General features: G+C 44.5%; 2 protein-coding genes across 11 annotated transcripts in view; one reads left to right on the top strand and one right to left on the bottom strand.

Moving 5' to 3' along the window:
• The window catches only part of IQCH (IQ motif containing H), a 119,418-nt gene extending 109,815 nt beyond the window's left edge, over window positions 1-9,603 (bottom strand). For 2 of the 8 annotated variants that reach the window (XM_073568907.1, XM_073568911.1), the window contains exons 1-4: window positions 9,461-9,573; window positions 8,511-8,630; window positions 4,928-5,022; window positions 4,732-4,837 (exon numbers count right to left, since the gene is read on the bottom strand). In XM_073568907.1, coding sequence (XP_073425008.1) covers window positions 4,732-4,837; window positions 4,928-5,022; window positions 8,511-8,630; window positions 9,461-9,511 — 372 coding nt within the window. In that variant the 5' untranslated portion in view covers window positions 9,512-9,573. The other 6 variants (XM_073568909.1, XM_073568912.1, XM_073568910.1 and 3 more) reach the window with 6 other exon arrangements.
• The window catches only part of AAGAB (alpha and gamma adaptin binding protein), a 51,697-nt gene continuing 45,863 nt past the window's right edge, over window positions 9,495-15,328 (top strand). The window contains exon 1 of one of the 3 annotated variants that reach the window (XM_073568930.1): window positions 9,495-9,522. In XM_073568930.1, the coding sequence (XP_073425031.1) occupies window positions 9,510-9,522 (13 nt within the window). In that variant the 5' untranslated portion in view covers window positions 9,495-9,509. Of the gene's footprint in view, window positions 9,523-9,625; window positions 9,797-9,930; window positions 10,048-15,328 lie in introns of those variants that run through there. The other 2 variants (XM_073568928.1, XM_073568929.1) reach the window with 2 other exon arrangements.

The raw sequence follows: 15,328 nt of genomic DNA, 5'->3' as shown, positions 1-15,328 counted from the left end.
CAGCTTAGAATGCGGAGCTTTATTGCCTGCCAGCACTAGCAGAGCTGAATGTGTTTTCCCTCCAAAAATGTCTTTGTCCTCTAGGCATAACCCTCGAAGTCAAATTTAATAACACACATTAATCCCAGAAACATGAAAATTAGATTTCCAGGGTCTGAACACTTGGGGTTTTGCATGGCAGCATTTTGCGGCATTTAGGGCTATCAGAAACCTGGGAAATTAATTTCTGCCCACCAGTAAATCACAGACATACCGTGTGTGGACTTTAAAAAATGGTAAAATCGCAAGGGAAATGATAATGCCAATATCTTCAGCCTGCGAGCTTCCAGGCCAAAGATACCAAGAAAAGGAGTTATTGATAACTTTCAAAGACGTGCAGCTCCTGGAAAACATTGTCTTATCCTCTGGCAATACCCTTATTGGCCAGCAGGTTAAAGGGGCACCAGAGAGCTGCAAGTTCCTGACTAAAAGGGAAAGAGTTTTCCTGACAATGATGCCTGTAAAGCACTGTGGAATTAATGGTACTATCTAAGGCTAGTTTTACACTAGCGTTCAGGAGGGCTGCGGATGGGAGCCTACTTCCTCCATTCTTCCTCCGTGAAGCTCCTCCCACGCTTTGCCTACTGCCGCATGCATCCAGCATTTCCCTGCGCACCTATCTTTAACATTGGGTACGCAGGGACATACGTTGTATGCGGATGCGTCCGCATATGACGATTTGATGTTTGCGGCGACCGCACAAAAACGGCGGCCATTTTCCTTAAGCCGAAGGCCACCGAGACCTCAATCTGCGCACACGCAGTCTCAAGAAAATGGCCGCCTAGAAACCAATGATGCACTCGGCTCTGCTCACTGTGGACACTGGGCCGCAGCATCACCACATTTCTGTCGCCGGCATCCTGAGGAAGGGACCCTGCTCCATGCAACGCAGTCTGCTCTGCCTCCCCGCCGACACCGGCCCCGAAGCATCCACACCGCTGGGATACCCGAGGACTGCAGCATTGCCCCACTTCTGCCGCTATCCTGAGGAAGGGACCCTGCTCCATGCAACACAGTCTGCTCTGCCTCCCCGCCAACACCGGACCCGAAGCATCCACACCGCTGGGATACCCGGGGACTGCAGAATTGCCCCACTTCTGCCGCTATCCTGAGGAAGGGACCCTGCTCCATGCAACGCAGTCTGCTCTGCCTCCCCGCCGACACCGCACCCGAAGCATCCACACCGCTGGGATACCCGAGGACTGCAGCACTGCCCCACTTCTGCCGCTATCCTGAGGAAGGGACCCTGCTCCATGCAAAGCAGTCTGCTCTGCCTCCCCGCCAACACCGGACCCGAAGCATCCACACCGCTGGGATACCCGGGGACTGCAGCATTGCCCCACTTCTGCCGCTATCCTGAGGAAGGGACCCTGCTCCATGCAACGCAGTCTGCTCTGCCTCCCCGCCGACACCGGACCCGAAGCATCCACACCGCTGGGATACCCGGGGACTGCAGCATTGTCCCACTTCTGCCGCTGCCGGCTTCCTGAGGAAGGGACCATGCCTCCTGTGACCTCACTCTACCGCCGCTGGCCCTCAGGTAAGATACCTTAAATTTGGACAATAAGACGGACTCCCATCTTATAAAAATCATTTTTTTGCTATTTTCCACCCCAAAATTTGGGGTGCGTCTTATGGTCCGGTGCGTCTTATAGTCTGAAAAATATGGTAATGTTTATTTTTGCTATTGAGTCCCCCTTGCTGGTTTGCAAACATTTTTCATCAGCACTGGCCATTGGGAGATTGAAGAAAAGTTTGTTGGTGATCTCTGGTCAATTTACAGAGGGAGTGTGACACATTGCACTTTTATGCACTTACGGTAGGTTAGAGGCCCCCATACACATTAGACCAAAGTTGTACAAAATGGACAATTTCTACAGAAAAATAAATCATTTGTCATTGGGTTTTTAGATGACAAAAGAGCGAACACCGATTGAGTTTTAAACGGTGAACGTTTGTGGTCATTCCAAGCAATCAATAGGGTACGTCGGATATAATCACTTAACTATTGCCAATGGCATAATGTGTATGGGCTGATTGTTCAAAAAAAAAATGAAAGATCTTTTTTTTTCTTTCAGCTTCTCGCGTGGGTGTTGATCTACGATTATTGAAGGTTTTTTTTGCTATACATAAATGTGTATGGCGAAGTCTTGAAACAAATCTTTTGTATGAATGATGATCGGTTATCGTTCGATTTCATCTCATGTGTATGAGGGTCTTAAAAAAATAAAGTAAAAAAATAAAAAAACAAAGAAGTACTGTGATTGAACCGTGTTTCAGTGTAGTGTGCTTTACAAGTGCAGCGATCACTACAGGGGAGCTCAGGAGCCTCTGTGGGTGCAGAATTCCCAGAAGCCACTCTGTAGGAGGGCAGCCATGTGTGTGGTTTCCTCCATATTAAAATGCCACAAAAATGAAATACAAAATGGGTTAGAGAATCGGAATTCACAAATGTTGACTCACACGTAACATATGGAATATGTAGAAAAAAAATCCTGTGACCTAACATTTACTGTAATTTCCAAAGGTCACACTAAGGCTACATTCACACATCCATTAACCCGTCAAAGTGGGGTCCATTTATTCAATGGACAGAACACAGACCAATAGTGTTTCATCCATACACACATCAGTTTTCAAAATGGATCCGTGTGTCCAATCCGTGAGACTCCGAGCAGGTCCTGTTCTCATTCCCATCAGGCTCATGTTAGATTAGTCTATGCCCTATGGGGATCCGACAGACACGGATGAAAATGGAAAATATACATATTTTATTTGTGTTGCATTTTCACTGATCCACTGATGTTAATAGCATTTTGACACCTTGCGGCGCCGGCAGTTAGAGCCCCGCTGGCGGGAGGAAACAAACTTTAAATCCCCTGGCAGCGTTCGGCTTCCAGTAATAGGGACGGCACAGATGCGGGTTTAGTCACTACTCTATCTATAGAGAGCGACGGCTGTAACCACGACCCCGGCACTGACTGACAGCCGGCCTAGCATTAAGGCCGGTCTGAGCTTGGCATTCGTGTACATTCATGCTAATTTTTTTGAGGCATTTAAAAACTCAAATAACCAATTCATTAAGATATTTATGCCAACATTCTGGTGTAAAACCACTTAAAAAGTTGCTAAATTGTGAAAAACCTTTGCAACTTTTGGTATTTTCACATTAGTCATGGGCATCATTGCCAAAATGGACAAAGCATGGGTGGGGACAAGGCGTGCCTACGCCGGACTGTCTAATGCATGAAAAGTTATGTCATTTTGGTGACATAACTTACGACAGAAATGTACTCCAATCCTTGGCTAGAGTACATTCATGTCAGAGGCAAGCGACACTTGTAAAATGCACCTAATTCATGAAGTGGTGTGCGCTTTTCATTGAATTAGATGCATCTTACTCCTGCATGTCCCTTCATTACAGGTAATCTGTCAACAGGTTTTTTCTTCTCCATCTGAGAGCAGCGTAATGGAGGGAAAGAGACCCTGATTCTAGAAATGTATCACTTACTTTACTGGGTGACGCAATGAGTTTTCTCTGCAGAGCTCAGATAGCTTATCCCACCCACACCACTGACTGGCAGCTTTCTATGTACAGTGTATATTGACAGAAAACTGCTAATCAGTGGTTGGACTAGGGGACACGAGGGCAGCTAGTCCAGCAGTGATAGTACTGAAACAACAGCACCCACATAGTATGTGACACATCACTGAAATCAGTGTCTCAGCCCCAAACTCATGGTGTTCTCAGATTACATAGCCAAAACCTGCTGATGGATTTCTTGGCTTGGAAACTGCTTCAGGAAACGCTCCTTCTTGGGGAAGTTTTGGAGTATTTTTTTTCTTGAAAAGGTTCTGAAAAGTATTCATTGTAAGCATTTTTGGAGCCTTTTGATTTAATAGTTTGAAGCAGATTTCATCAGAATGTACTATAAAAAACCTCTTCAGGAAAAAAAAAAGCTCAGAACTCCTCATACGAACACACAAAGATGATTTCCAATAGAAATGAATAGGAAAAGTCTTTCAGGCGTTGTTGAGATCCTCACAGATCGTCATGATTTAGACGAGCCGTGGTGTTATTTCCACTGCTCAGTCGATTTTGGTGTAGCTTGGAAAAACTGGGGTGAAATCACCAAAAGTTGCAAAGTTTTTTGCGCAATTCTGTTGTGCCAAGACTTTGCCACTTTTCAAAGCAATTGATGCCAGAATATAGAGGAGTATGGACTGACATACCAAAAAAGAGACAAAAACCACAGCATCACACCATGATAAAAAAATGCAAGCAACTTAATATAGGTAATGGATGCAGAAAATCTGCAGCATGAAAAACCCACCAAATTCTCATGGTGGGAGCGTAGATCCAATGCATGATGAGCTCAGGTTTGGGCTTGGCTACTCGGCCTTTCAATTAGAATCCATGAAGCTCAAAATGGAAACCATTAGTGACAGGCAGAGGTCTGACCACCAGTGATCAGTAAATTGGGATAAGGGATACATTTTGATTTTGGGGTAACCGATACATAACTAGCAGCCTCCAATGTAAAATACGCACCAGGGCGGCCATTGAGCAAACTGCAGGGTAATAGCAGACAATGGCCCATGATAACATTTCCTACAAGATAAACTCTCACCTTCCTTGATGCGCTGATAACAATCCCAATCTCTACAATACCCGACTTGTATTGGACTGACCTGCTGTCCGGGGGATATGCGACTTGTTGGAGGATGTGGTCTAGTATCCAGGAGATCTGACACCAATGCTTTCTGGTTCAGTTTTGCAGCTTCATGCTGAGGAGTCCTATGTAATAAATGTTATGAAATTGCGCAGTTATACCTCCTTATCCCCACACTGGCACTAATGTGTGTATACTTCGGTGAGGGCACCCACCATTTATGGACAGCTGGTGTATACTTCTCCTTATTGTCCTGCACAATGGTCATTGGACTGCAGCTGATGGAACTTAAGTAGTCCTGGGTGTGCTTCTGCCAAACAGACAACATTGCAAGTGGGAATTTAGAGCTGAGCAATCTGCTACACATCTACACAAAGCATGAGTGCATCAGTAGTGATGAACGAACGTGCTCGGAGAACGCTTTATCTTGGGCTTGCTTGAGTAATCCGTTTGAGTCCCTGTGGCTGCATGATTTGAGGCTGTTAGACAGCAGCAACACATGCGAGGCTTGCTAACAAAGAGGCAAACCCCGCATATGTTGCGACATAGTGATGCTCGGGTGTTAACAAAGTGTCTTCCGCGTGCTTGAAAAATATGTTTGAGTCCCCGCGGCAGCATGTCTAGCGACTGTCCTACATCTGTCTGTCAGGCAATCCCTGCATGCGATGCTGCTGTCGAACAGCCAGGAGACATGCAGCCGCGGGGACTCGAACATATTATTTGAGCATGCCGAAGACAGTTAGCATGCTCATATAACGCCTTATCTGACCACGTTCACTCATCACTAATGCAGCTGTCTAACAGCCACAATACACGCAGCTGCGGGGACTCGAACATATTACTCGAGCACACCCAAGATACTCGGACAGCACGTTCGCTCATCACTATTCATCAGTAATTTACAATATTTTGTTTTCATGGATCAGCTTACAAAATGTACAATTTTCTAATAATCTTTACCGTTTTTACGATTTCTGCTTGCAGTCAATGAATAAAGCTATTCTTGTATACGTCGAGAAGCTCAAAACTAGCCCAAATCAATTTCTGCCCACGCACGGAGAGCTCTGACAGGCTGATACAAATCCTGTATCAGTGTGAGCCACACATATTAAAGTCAGATTAAATATTAAAGTCTACTTACAGGAGTTGCAAGTTTTGAAGTTTTAACTACTATACATGTAATAGGGGTTAACTTCCCGATCGCTGGGGGGTTTGGTCGCTGAGATTCGCTCCGATCCCATGAACCTGAGTCCAAAGAGATCCGTGTGAATGGAGTGATGGTCAGTCATGCGCACTGCCACTCCGCGCAACCTCTGTGGCATCGGAAATAGAGCACTGCCCTCGGCTGGTTTGCAGCACTCTAATGAATGGAGATGCACATGATCAACGGCTGCTCCATTCACATAGGGTTTTTCAGAAGGTGGGGATCCCAGCGATCGGATGCCTAGTGATCGGGAAATTATTCTCTATTCCATGGATAGGGCATAACTTCCAAATAAATTGTGTAAAGGTTCGCTCATATCGGTGTTTAAACTCGGCAAGTGCAATGTGAGAAAACATCGCATTGCATTCCATGCAATGTTATTTAATTAGCCAGTGATCATCTGAGAGTTTTCCTCACCTGGAATTGGGGTGATGAAAAATTTGCAGCATGCTGCGTATGGCCGCGTAAACCGGCTGAGCCTCGCCAATGAAAGTCAATGGATGCGAGAAAGTATATATATATATATATACTGCACAATACACAGAACATGAGTGTGCAGTGCGATTTTTGCGCATCCATCTCATAGTAAACCTGATATTTCATCAGCCAAGTACAGTAAATTCACAGCATGAACCATCAGAATAAAATAGATATATAGATAGAATACAAGATAAAAAAGGTGTGGGGTCCCCATATTTTTCTTAACAAGCTGAGGGAAAGCCAAAAGTTGGGGGCTAAAATTTCTCATGGTGCGATTAGTGAAGTCAGTTAAGAAAACGGAGTTCATCGGCTATGAACTCCGGTCACCTTACTGACGTCAGCACTTGGCACTGAAGCTGCATTCTCACGCTCAGCTCCGTGTCTCCAGGATGCGGGGCTGAGCGGTAGCATTTAAAGTCACTGCTCAGAAATGCATCCAACTGTAGCTGAGTTGGGACATATGGATTATCAGAGGGTAGGGGAGGATTTCCTTTTTTTTTTTTTTTTTTAATTTTTCTTTGAATATTAATAAATGGGTAAAAGAGGGTAGGGGATTTTTTTTTTTGTTCAAATAAAGGACTTTACTGTGTGTGTGTGTGTGTGTGTGTGTGTGTGTGTGTGTGTGTGTGTGTGTGTGTGTGTGTGTGTGTGTGTGCGCGCGCGCACTTTTTAACTTAAACTGACGAGTAGTGATGAGCGAGTATACTCGTTGCTCGGGTCTCCCCGAGCATGCTCGGGTGGTCTCCGAGTATTTCGGCGTGCTCTGAGATTTAGTTTTCTTCGCCTCAGCTACATGATTTACAACTGCTAGACAGCTTGAATACATGTGAGGAAAGCCTGTTTGTTAGGGAATTCCCACATGTATTCAGCCTGTCTACAAGTCGCAAATCATGCAGCTGAGAGTAGGAAAACTAAATCTCCAAGCATGCCAAAATACTCGGAGATCACCCGAGCATGCTCGGGGAGACCTGAGCAACAATGCTATTCGCCCATCACTACTGACGAGGTTAGTAATGGGGGTGTCTTATAGACGTCTAAACCCTGGGCTTGATGTCAGCTTACATTACAAAGCTGACATCAACCCCAATACTTTTATTACTATTACACCAGGGCAAGTGGGAAGAGCAAAGGCTAAGCTCCAGAATTGGTGTATTTAATGAATGCACCATTTCTGGGGAAGCTGACGCTATTAGTCTGGGAAGGGGCCAATATCCATGGTCGCGTCCTAACCTATTAATATCAGCCTGCAGCTGTCTGCCTAGCCTTTGCTAGTTGTTAAAAAATAGGGAAGACCCCACGTAAAGACTAAATAGACAGCTGTGAGCTGATATTAATAGCCTGGGAAGCACCATGTTTATAACCCCATTCCCAGGCTATAAACATCAGCTCCCAGCTGTTGGCTTTCCCTCAGCTGGGAAAGAAAAATAAGGGGGACCCCATGCCATTTTTTATTTTATTTATTAGCTAAATGCAACACACACTGCACTGATTCTATATCGCAATGACATCTATCTAAAAGATTGTTTTATTAGTTAGAAAATGAGCTAGAAATGACAGAAAATTACTGTATGTAAATGCTGATGTTAGAAACGCATTGCCTACGGATGCTAGGTGAGGAACAAAAGCGCAAAAACTCTCCTTTGCTGGCTGAAAATCTCAGCTACTTTATATGCACAGATGTGAGAATACCTTTCTCTTCACCCTCCCTGGGTCCAGCGCTGTGTCTCTGCAGCTGGCACTGTCTCTGTTGATCTGCTACACTAGTGAAGTCAACTGGACAGTGCAGCAGCTGATCACTGCCCTTAGCATCTCAGCTCACATAGAGGGCACGAGCCACAAAAATCAGTGATTGGCTGCAGCGTTATTGAAGTGCCAATTAACAGATCAGAGCAGCTCTGAACTTGAGGAGGGTAAATGTAACCTCAGCTTGTTGTTTCATATAAAGCGGAGCCTGTCGGTTAAAGATTGTTGAAAGTGAACAATCCCTTTAAATTAACATTTATATTTTAAGGAACGATGAAATGAAAAGATCTTCATATGTATACAGCACAGGTGGGCTTATGTGACCGTTTCTAGTTCAGACTTTGGTTAGTAAGATTTCATCATTTTCTTACCCTCAGCCCAAGTTCTGTCCTGTGAATGGCCGTCTCCAGGGCCTGGACATCCACAGTCGCTCCCGTCTCCTGACTTGTATGCAGCAGTTCCTTCTTCAGATGTTCCAAGTCACTCTGGACCTGCAGTACAAGAATCCGCCATCTTGGCCATGGGTCCTTCACGGTTTATATTATGCATACAAAGACTGGAGGCCGCAATGCAAAATGTCATCGCTCTCCATACACGACGGATTGTAGGTGTTCATCTGGAGCTGGGATTACAGGGCGTCTGCAGCCCCCCTCAGCTCACAGCTCGTAGGGTGCAGAATCCCTACACAAATCACTTTTTACGCTCTCGTGATGAGCATTTGGCCGTTTTTTGCGGTCACAGATTCTTTAGGTTACTTGCGATTTATTCGTTGCGTTTTCTAAGCAGCAGGTTTTTTGTCTCTTTTTTGTGCGTCACGTTTTAAATAAAGCTGCTCTGATTTTGATATTTCCCGATACGCGGCTTTGGCATTCTTCTGCCCAATAAACACCATATAAAAACAAACCCTCCAAAAAAAAGGCAGAATTCAGGATTTTTGTTTTTTTGCCATTTCTTGGATTTTTTTTTCTGTTTTTCAGTACAATACGGTAAAACGAACGGCGTCCTTCCAATCTATAACCAGTCACGTAAAAAAACAACAATCCCTCGTACGGCTGTGGGGACGGAGAAATAAAAAAAGTTATGGGAAAAGTGGAGAAAAAAGTGAAAGGGAAAAAAAACATTGGCCAAGGTGGGAAGGGGTTAATGCTGTGCTCAGAGTGTAAATATATGGCGCTGTATCTATCTCGGTGTCACACCCTGTGTAATGAGGGGGCAGTAACCGCACTGGGGGACAGAAGACTCCATCCACACCTGCCGTCCAACCACTCTGGGCCCCGTCCACTCCTCCGGCACTGAGCCCACACTGTTCCCGGGGTCGTACCTGAACCAGCAGGCAGCCCACAGGATCCGCGCCCCCCGATACTCCCGCCATGGATCAGCCCGGTGAGCAGCTCCCTTCACCGCTGCTTGTGCTGCCATGACAACGAGACGCGCGGCAGAACATACCATTTAAAACAGGGGGAGAAGGCATGTTCCATCTAGCGCAGTACAGGCAGGGCGGAAGTGGTACAGTTGCCATGAGGAAGTTGGGTTGTTGCCATGCGGAAGTGTGTTGGGCAGTAGTACGGAAGAGGCATCGGTCCAGCCATGGCCTCTGTCCCCTGTGTGCTCCTCACTAGCTGTGCGGCCGGATTTACCGGGGAAGACCTGGTGACACGTAAGGCTGCATGTCCTGTGTATATAATGGAGGGGAGGGCTGGAGGTGACGGGACCCTGCTGTCATCCATGACAGGGAAGGCTTCTCTCCTGTTCAGTAGCCTGAGCTGTCAGTAATCTGTATCCGCCATAGTTATTAACCCCGAGTATCCGGGCACGTAGGGCCAGGGTGCAGGTATAGGGGGAGCGGAGAGTGTGGGGTACGCGGCCCCCATAGCTCGCCCTTGATGGGATCAGCATATATGGTAGCAGGTAAAAAAATAATTTTTTTTAGCAATCTTAACAAAAGGGTTAAAGAATGGTACATTTTAATAGATTAGGACTGGACTTGTATGGAAGCGACAGAACCAAATATGCTTTTTTTTCTATTCTGTACTCTTAAACTTTTTTTTTCCTCTTAAGGTTCATTTACGCTGCAAGATTATTTTAGTAACGCTTGTCTCATCATAATCTCTGGAGCGTAAATCGGCTGCCGATGGCTCGATGAGTGAAATGATCCGTTGTTTTGGTTCTTAGCAGCACGTCGTCCTTTGTAATCGGGAAACAACGGCGGCCCATGTACATTGGCCGATCTGTCACCGGTTGCTCAGTGCGTATAGTAAGGGGTTACCAGCTGGAATACATAGCAGGGTATCGATGGCAGCATCGGGGGTTTTCTGTACGCCCCGGCTGCCATGACAACCCGCAGTCACAATTGATAACTGTCAATACCGTCGTGATCAGTGCGTAACACAGATGGCAGCTGAATATCACTTCTGGCATCTGCCGCGTATGGAGCGGGCCTCGATCCTGAACCCCCCCCCGTACATCTGCACCCGACATGCGTCTTATATGTGCAGCAAATGTCGATTGCGGTGAAAGTTCCGCCTTTGGCGAGCAGTATAATCCATCTCCAAAGGGATATTGGGCCAGATCCATACAGGGGAGGTTTGCTGACAATATCTCACAAAAGTATAATAAATGAAAGCAATCGTCGTTCCAATTCCCTGCTGCTCCCATGTCCCTATTGGTCTCAAATTCTCCAAATAGTCTCCTGTGACCACTGCAGGCAGTGACCTGTCATGCTGGGCGCCAGGAAAAGTCAAAATTGGTGAGTCCTGACTGGTTGATCCATTTACTGACTACCTGGAAAGATGGTAACAAATGGCGTCTTTCCAGACTCCTCCGATCTCTTCATCAGACATATTGTAACACAGAATCTGAGGAGCCACACACGGTACATACAGTGCCTACAAGTAGTATTCAACCCCCTGCAGATTTAGCAGGTTTGATAAGATGCAAATAAGTTAGAGTCTGCAAACTTCAAACAAAAGCAGGATTTATTAACAGATGCATAAATCTTACAAACCAACAAGTTATGTTGCTCAGTTAAATTTTAATAATTTTTAAACATAAAAGTGTGGATCAATTATTATTCAACCCCTAGGTTTAATATTTTGTGGAATAACCCTTGTTTGCAATTACAGCTAATAATCGTCTTTTATAAGACCTGATCCGGCCGGCACAGGTCTCTGGAGGTATCTTGGCCCACTCCTCCATGCAGATCTTCTCCAAGTTATCTAGGTTCTTTGGGTGTCTCATGTGGACTTTAATCTTGAGCTCCTTCCACAAGTTTTCAATTGGGTTAAGGTCAGGAGACTGACTAGGCCACTGCAACACCTTGATTTTTTCCCTCTTGAACCAGGTCTTGGTTTTCTTGGCTGTGTGCTTTGGGTCGTTCTCTTGTTGGAAGATGAAATGACGACCCATCTTAAGATCCATGATGGAGGTGCGGAGGTTCTTGGCCAAAATCTCCAGGTAGGCCGTGCTATCCATCTTCCCATGGATGCGGACAAGATGGCCAGGCCCCTTGGCTGAGAAACAGCCCCACAGCATGATGCTGCCACCACCAATCTTGACTGTAGGGATGGTATTCTTGGGGTCGTATGCAGTGCCATCCAGTCTCCAAACGTCACGTGTGTGGTTGGCACCAAAGATCTCGATCTTGGTCTCATCAGACCAGAGAACCTTGAACCAGTCTGTCTCAGAGTCCTCCAAGTGATCATGAGCAAACTGTAGACGAGCCTTGACATGACGCTTTGAAAGTAAAGGTACCTTACGGGCTCGTCTGGAACGGAGACCATTGCGGTGGAGTACGTTACTTATGGTATTGACTGAAACCAATGTCCCCACTGCCATGAGATCTTCCCGGAGCTCCTTCCTTGTTGTCCTTGGGTTAGCCTTGACTCTTCGGACAAGCCTGGCCTCGGCACGGGAGGAAACTTTCAAAGGCTGTCCAGGCCGTGGAAGGCTAACAGTAGTTCCATAAGCCTTCCACTTTAGGATGATGCTCCCAACAGTGGAGACAGGTAGGCCCAACTCCTTGGAAAGGGTTTTGTACCCCTTGCCAGCCTTGTGACCCTCCACGATCTTGTCTCTGATGGCCTTGGAATGCTCCCTTGTCTTTCCCATGTTGACCAAGTATGAGTGCTGTTCACAAGTTTGGGGAGGGTCTTAATTAGTCAGAAAAGGCTGGAAAAAGAGATAATTAATCCAAACATGTGAAGCTCATTGTTCTTTGTGCCTGAAATACTTCTTAATACTTTAGGGGAATCAAACAGAATTCTGGTGGTTTGAGGGGTTGAATAATAAATGACCCTCTGAATAAACTTTTTCACAATTTAAAAAAAAAATAATAAAAGAAATAACATTCTTTTTTGCTGCAGTGCATTTCACACTTCCAGGCTGATCTACAGTCCAAATGTCACAATGCAAAGTTAATTCCGAATGTGTAAACCTGCTAAATCTGCAGGGGGTTGAATACTACTTGTAGGCACTGTATACACAGCAGGACACAGAGCAGTAATAAGCGAGTGCAGGGACACAGGACTATGAACATGGGAAGGGGAGAAGAGTGGGCAATAAGTAAGATGCCTGGTAGAGGATATCCGTCCCAGATCAGTGTGTTCTGTATTGCTCTTCAGTACTGATGTTCGACTACAGAGATCGATATCAGAGGAAAAGCAGTAGTCAAACAAGATACAATCCTTTATGTTGTGGTCGCTCCAGTATTCTAGCAAACAGCTAAGGAAAGCTGCCCCCAGTCCGGGTAGTGTTATATGAAGACCATTCAGGGGACTCAGTTGGCCACAATGACAGCCACAGACAGTGCCACGTGTATTCTGGCTGGAATATCTGCTTCATTAGTCATGTGTGGAGTGTACCTTCTTGTATGTATCATGGCCCTATAAAATCTCTGCAGAGCCAATGGGCACTCACTGTCGGGTCTGACAAAGAAATTAATATGAAATTGGGGGCATGCAGGAGGTTTTGGTTTTTTTTGCTAGATTTGTAACAATTACAACAGAAAAAAAATGTTGCATTTACCATCACACTCTTACATACTGATTAATAGGTATTAGGTTTTTGCAATGTAATCTGAGGACAGCATGAGGTTGGGGTTAAAGCCCAGAATTCAACGATGTGTCACATGGCAGGCTGTGTGCTGCTGTTTTCTTACAATAAAGGTTTTATCACTTGGTGATTATTATTGCTGGGGCTAGCTGGTGCGTCGGCTCTCTCCCGACTCGGCCTCCTTCTGCAGGGGCAGCTTTCTCAGCTCTGCTGGATTGCTAAATCTAAAAACTCTGTCTCAGAACGCCTGCACCCAGTAATTTTAAGTGACACATTGTTGAATTTAGGGTCTTTTTGTACGTTATGTTTTTCTCAGATGAGGTAGCAAAAACCTGCTGACAGATTCTCTTTAAATGCAATGTATGTAGGGTAGAATACATCAGTACGTAATAGTGTGATGGTATTTCCAACATATTTTGTTCTGTTTTTATTGTTCCATATCTACCTACATACCTGTCAGCAGGTTTGGTATGAAATCTGATGATAATATAATGTAGAGCAGAGAGCCTGATTCCAGCAATGTGTTACTGTAAAATAATGCATATCCTGTAAAATACTCAGGACTAGTTACCAGATAAAAATATAGTGGTTTATTTGATTTCTTCCATCAAAGAAAGGTTATTACAAAATAATTCAGGTGAATAAAAAGAGGTGAGATATTGTCCATTGTTCATAGCAAAAGCTTTCCATCTTCATTCTCTGAGATCCCACATGGCAAAAGCAACATGTATTCTTCTTCTCTCCGAGATCCTGAATAGCAAATGGCTGCTGTGTCTCAGTTCGGCTTCTCACATCGCCGTCAAGTAATATACCAGCTGTTATGTCGTGTCATGGCCCAACACAGGCGACATCTTCGTGTCTGTCTCTCATGATGGTGAGGGAAGAAGAGCGACCTCTACAGTTAGCCATGAATTATATACGTCTCCTAAAGCACGTGGTCTCTACATATATGGAGCTGTCTTTCTACCATGAGCCAAGCTTAAAAATAGCCTATGTCATGTAAGCTAAAGCATTCTACAGAACTGGGTCTTATAAGAAATTAACGGATTATTAATATTTAACAATTCCCCCTTTTGAGGGAGACAGACATTAATTGGAACCCTCAAATATAACGATCTTTTTTCTTCTTTTCTTCTTCTTTGACAAAATAATTTAATATCAATAATAAGAATAATAATAATAATAATAATATTAGATTACCGTTATAAGTACTCAATGACATAATTGATGTGAATTCATGTTATGGTTAGCCGTGAACAATATTAATATAAAATATGTATAATTATACTTCCCTAAGTCTAAATTGAAGCATCTCAGGTCCAGTCATCATCATCTGGTGTCATCTGGTCTTCATTTTGATGTCTTCTGTCTTCTTCTTGGTTTTTAAAAATACAGTTTTCTTATAGCATATAGATGTTGTAGGAATTGTGTGGTGTATCAAATCAAAGTCCATAAATTCAAATGTTGATAAGAAACAAAGTCTATAGATGAAATGCAGCTTTAATATCTGTGCAGTGTCATCTTTAAAAACCTGGGCTTACATTGGCTCGCCTTGGATATTCTGGAATCCTCCATCGGTACTGGTCTTTGAACAGGTGTGACGTCTTTGGTCAGCAAAGCAAGGGTTAAAATGACTCTTCCTTGCTAAACATAGCACCATAACCAGTCCTTGTCCTAATGCACAGGACATATGTCAGGGTTGTAGCTTCCTGATAATTACCTTCATTGTTCACCAGCTTTCATCGAAGCTTTTCAGGTGATTGAAAACCTCTGGAACTTGATAAGAACGTGATAACACCGTTCATCTCAGCATCATAGGATCATCGTCCTCTGGTTGTCAGGTTAGACACTTTAATTGTGACTGTCGGTGGTGGATACTGCACTTGTGACTGTCAGTGGTGGATACTGCACTTGTGACTAACACAGTCTATTACTCAGTAATCATAGCTTTGTTACCTTCTGGGATTTCTGGATCGCGGCATTCTTCTTCTTGCAACTGATAAAAATCAATGAAGTTTAGAAATGTGAAAAGTCTTTATTAACATAATTTCAGTATCTTGCTTGAAGTCTTCATTCCCTATTCTATACCAAATCTGGTAATTTCCCTATCCCATAATATCACAGCGTACCATAGCAATCA

The sequence above is a fragment of the Dendrobates tinctorius genome, unplaced genomic scaffold (genome assembly GCF_039654945.1).
Source record: "Dendrobates tinctorius isolate UK_male_01 unplaced genomic scaffold, ASM3965494v1 ptg000022l, whole genome shotgun sequence".
In the NCBI taxonomy this organism is placed as follows: Eukaryota; Metazoa; Chordata; class Amphibia; order Anura; family Dendrobatidae; genus Dendrobates; species Dendrobates tinctorius.
The sequence above is the reverse complement of the archived record's forward strand: the minus strand, read 5'-3'. Positions and strand labels throughout refer to the sequence as shown.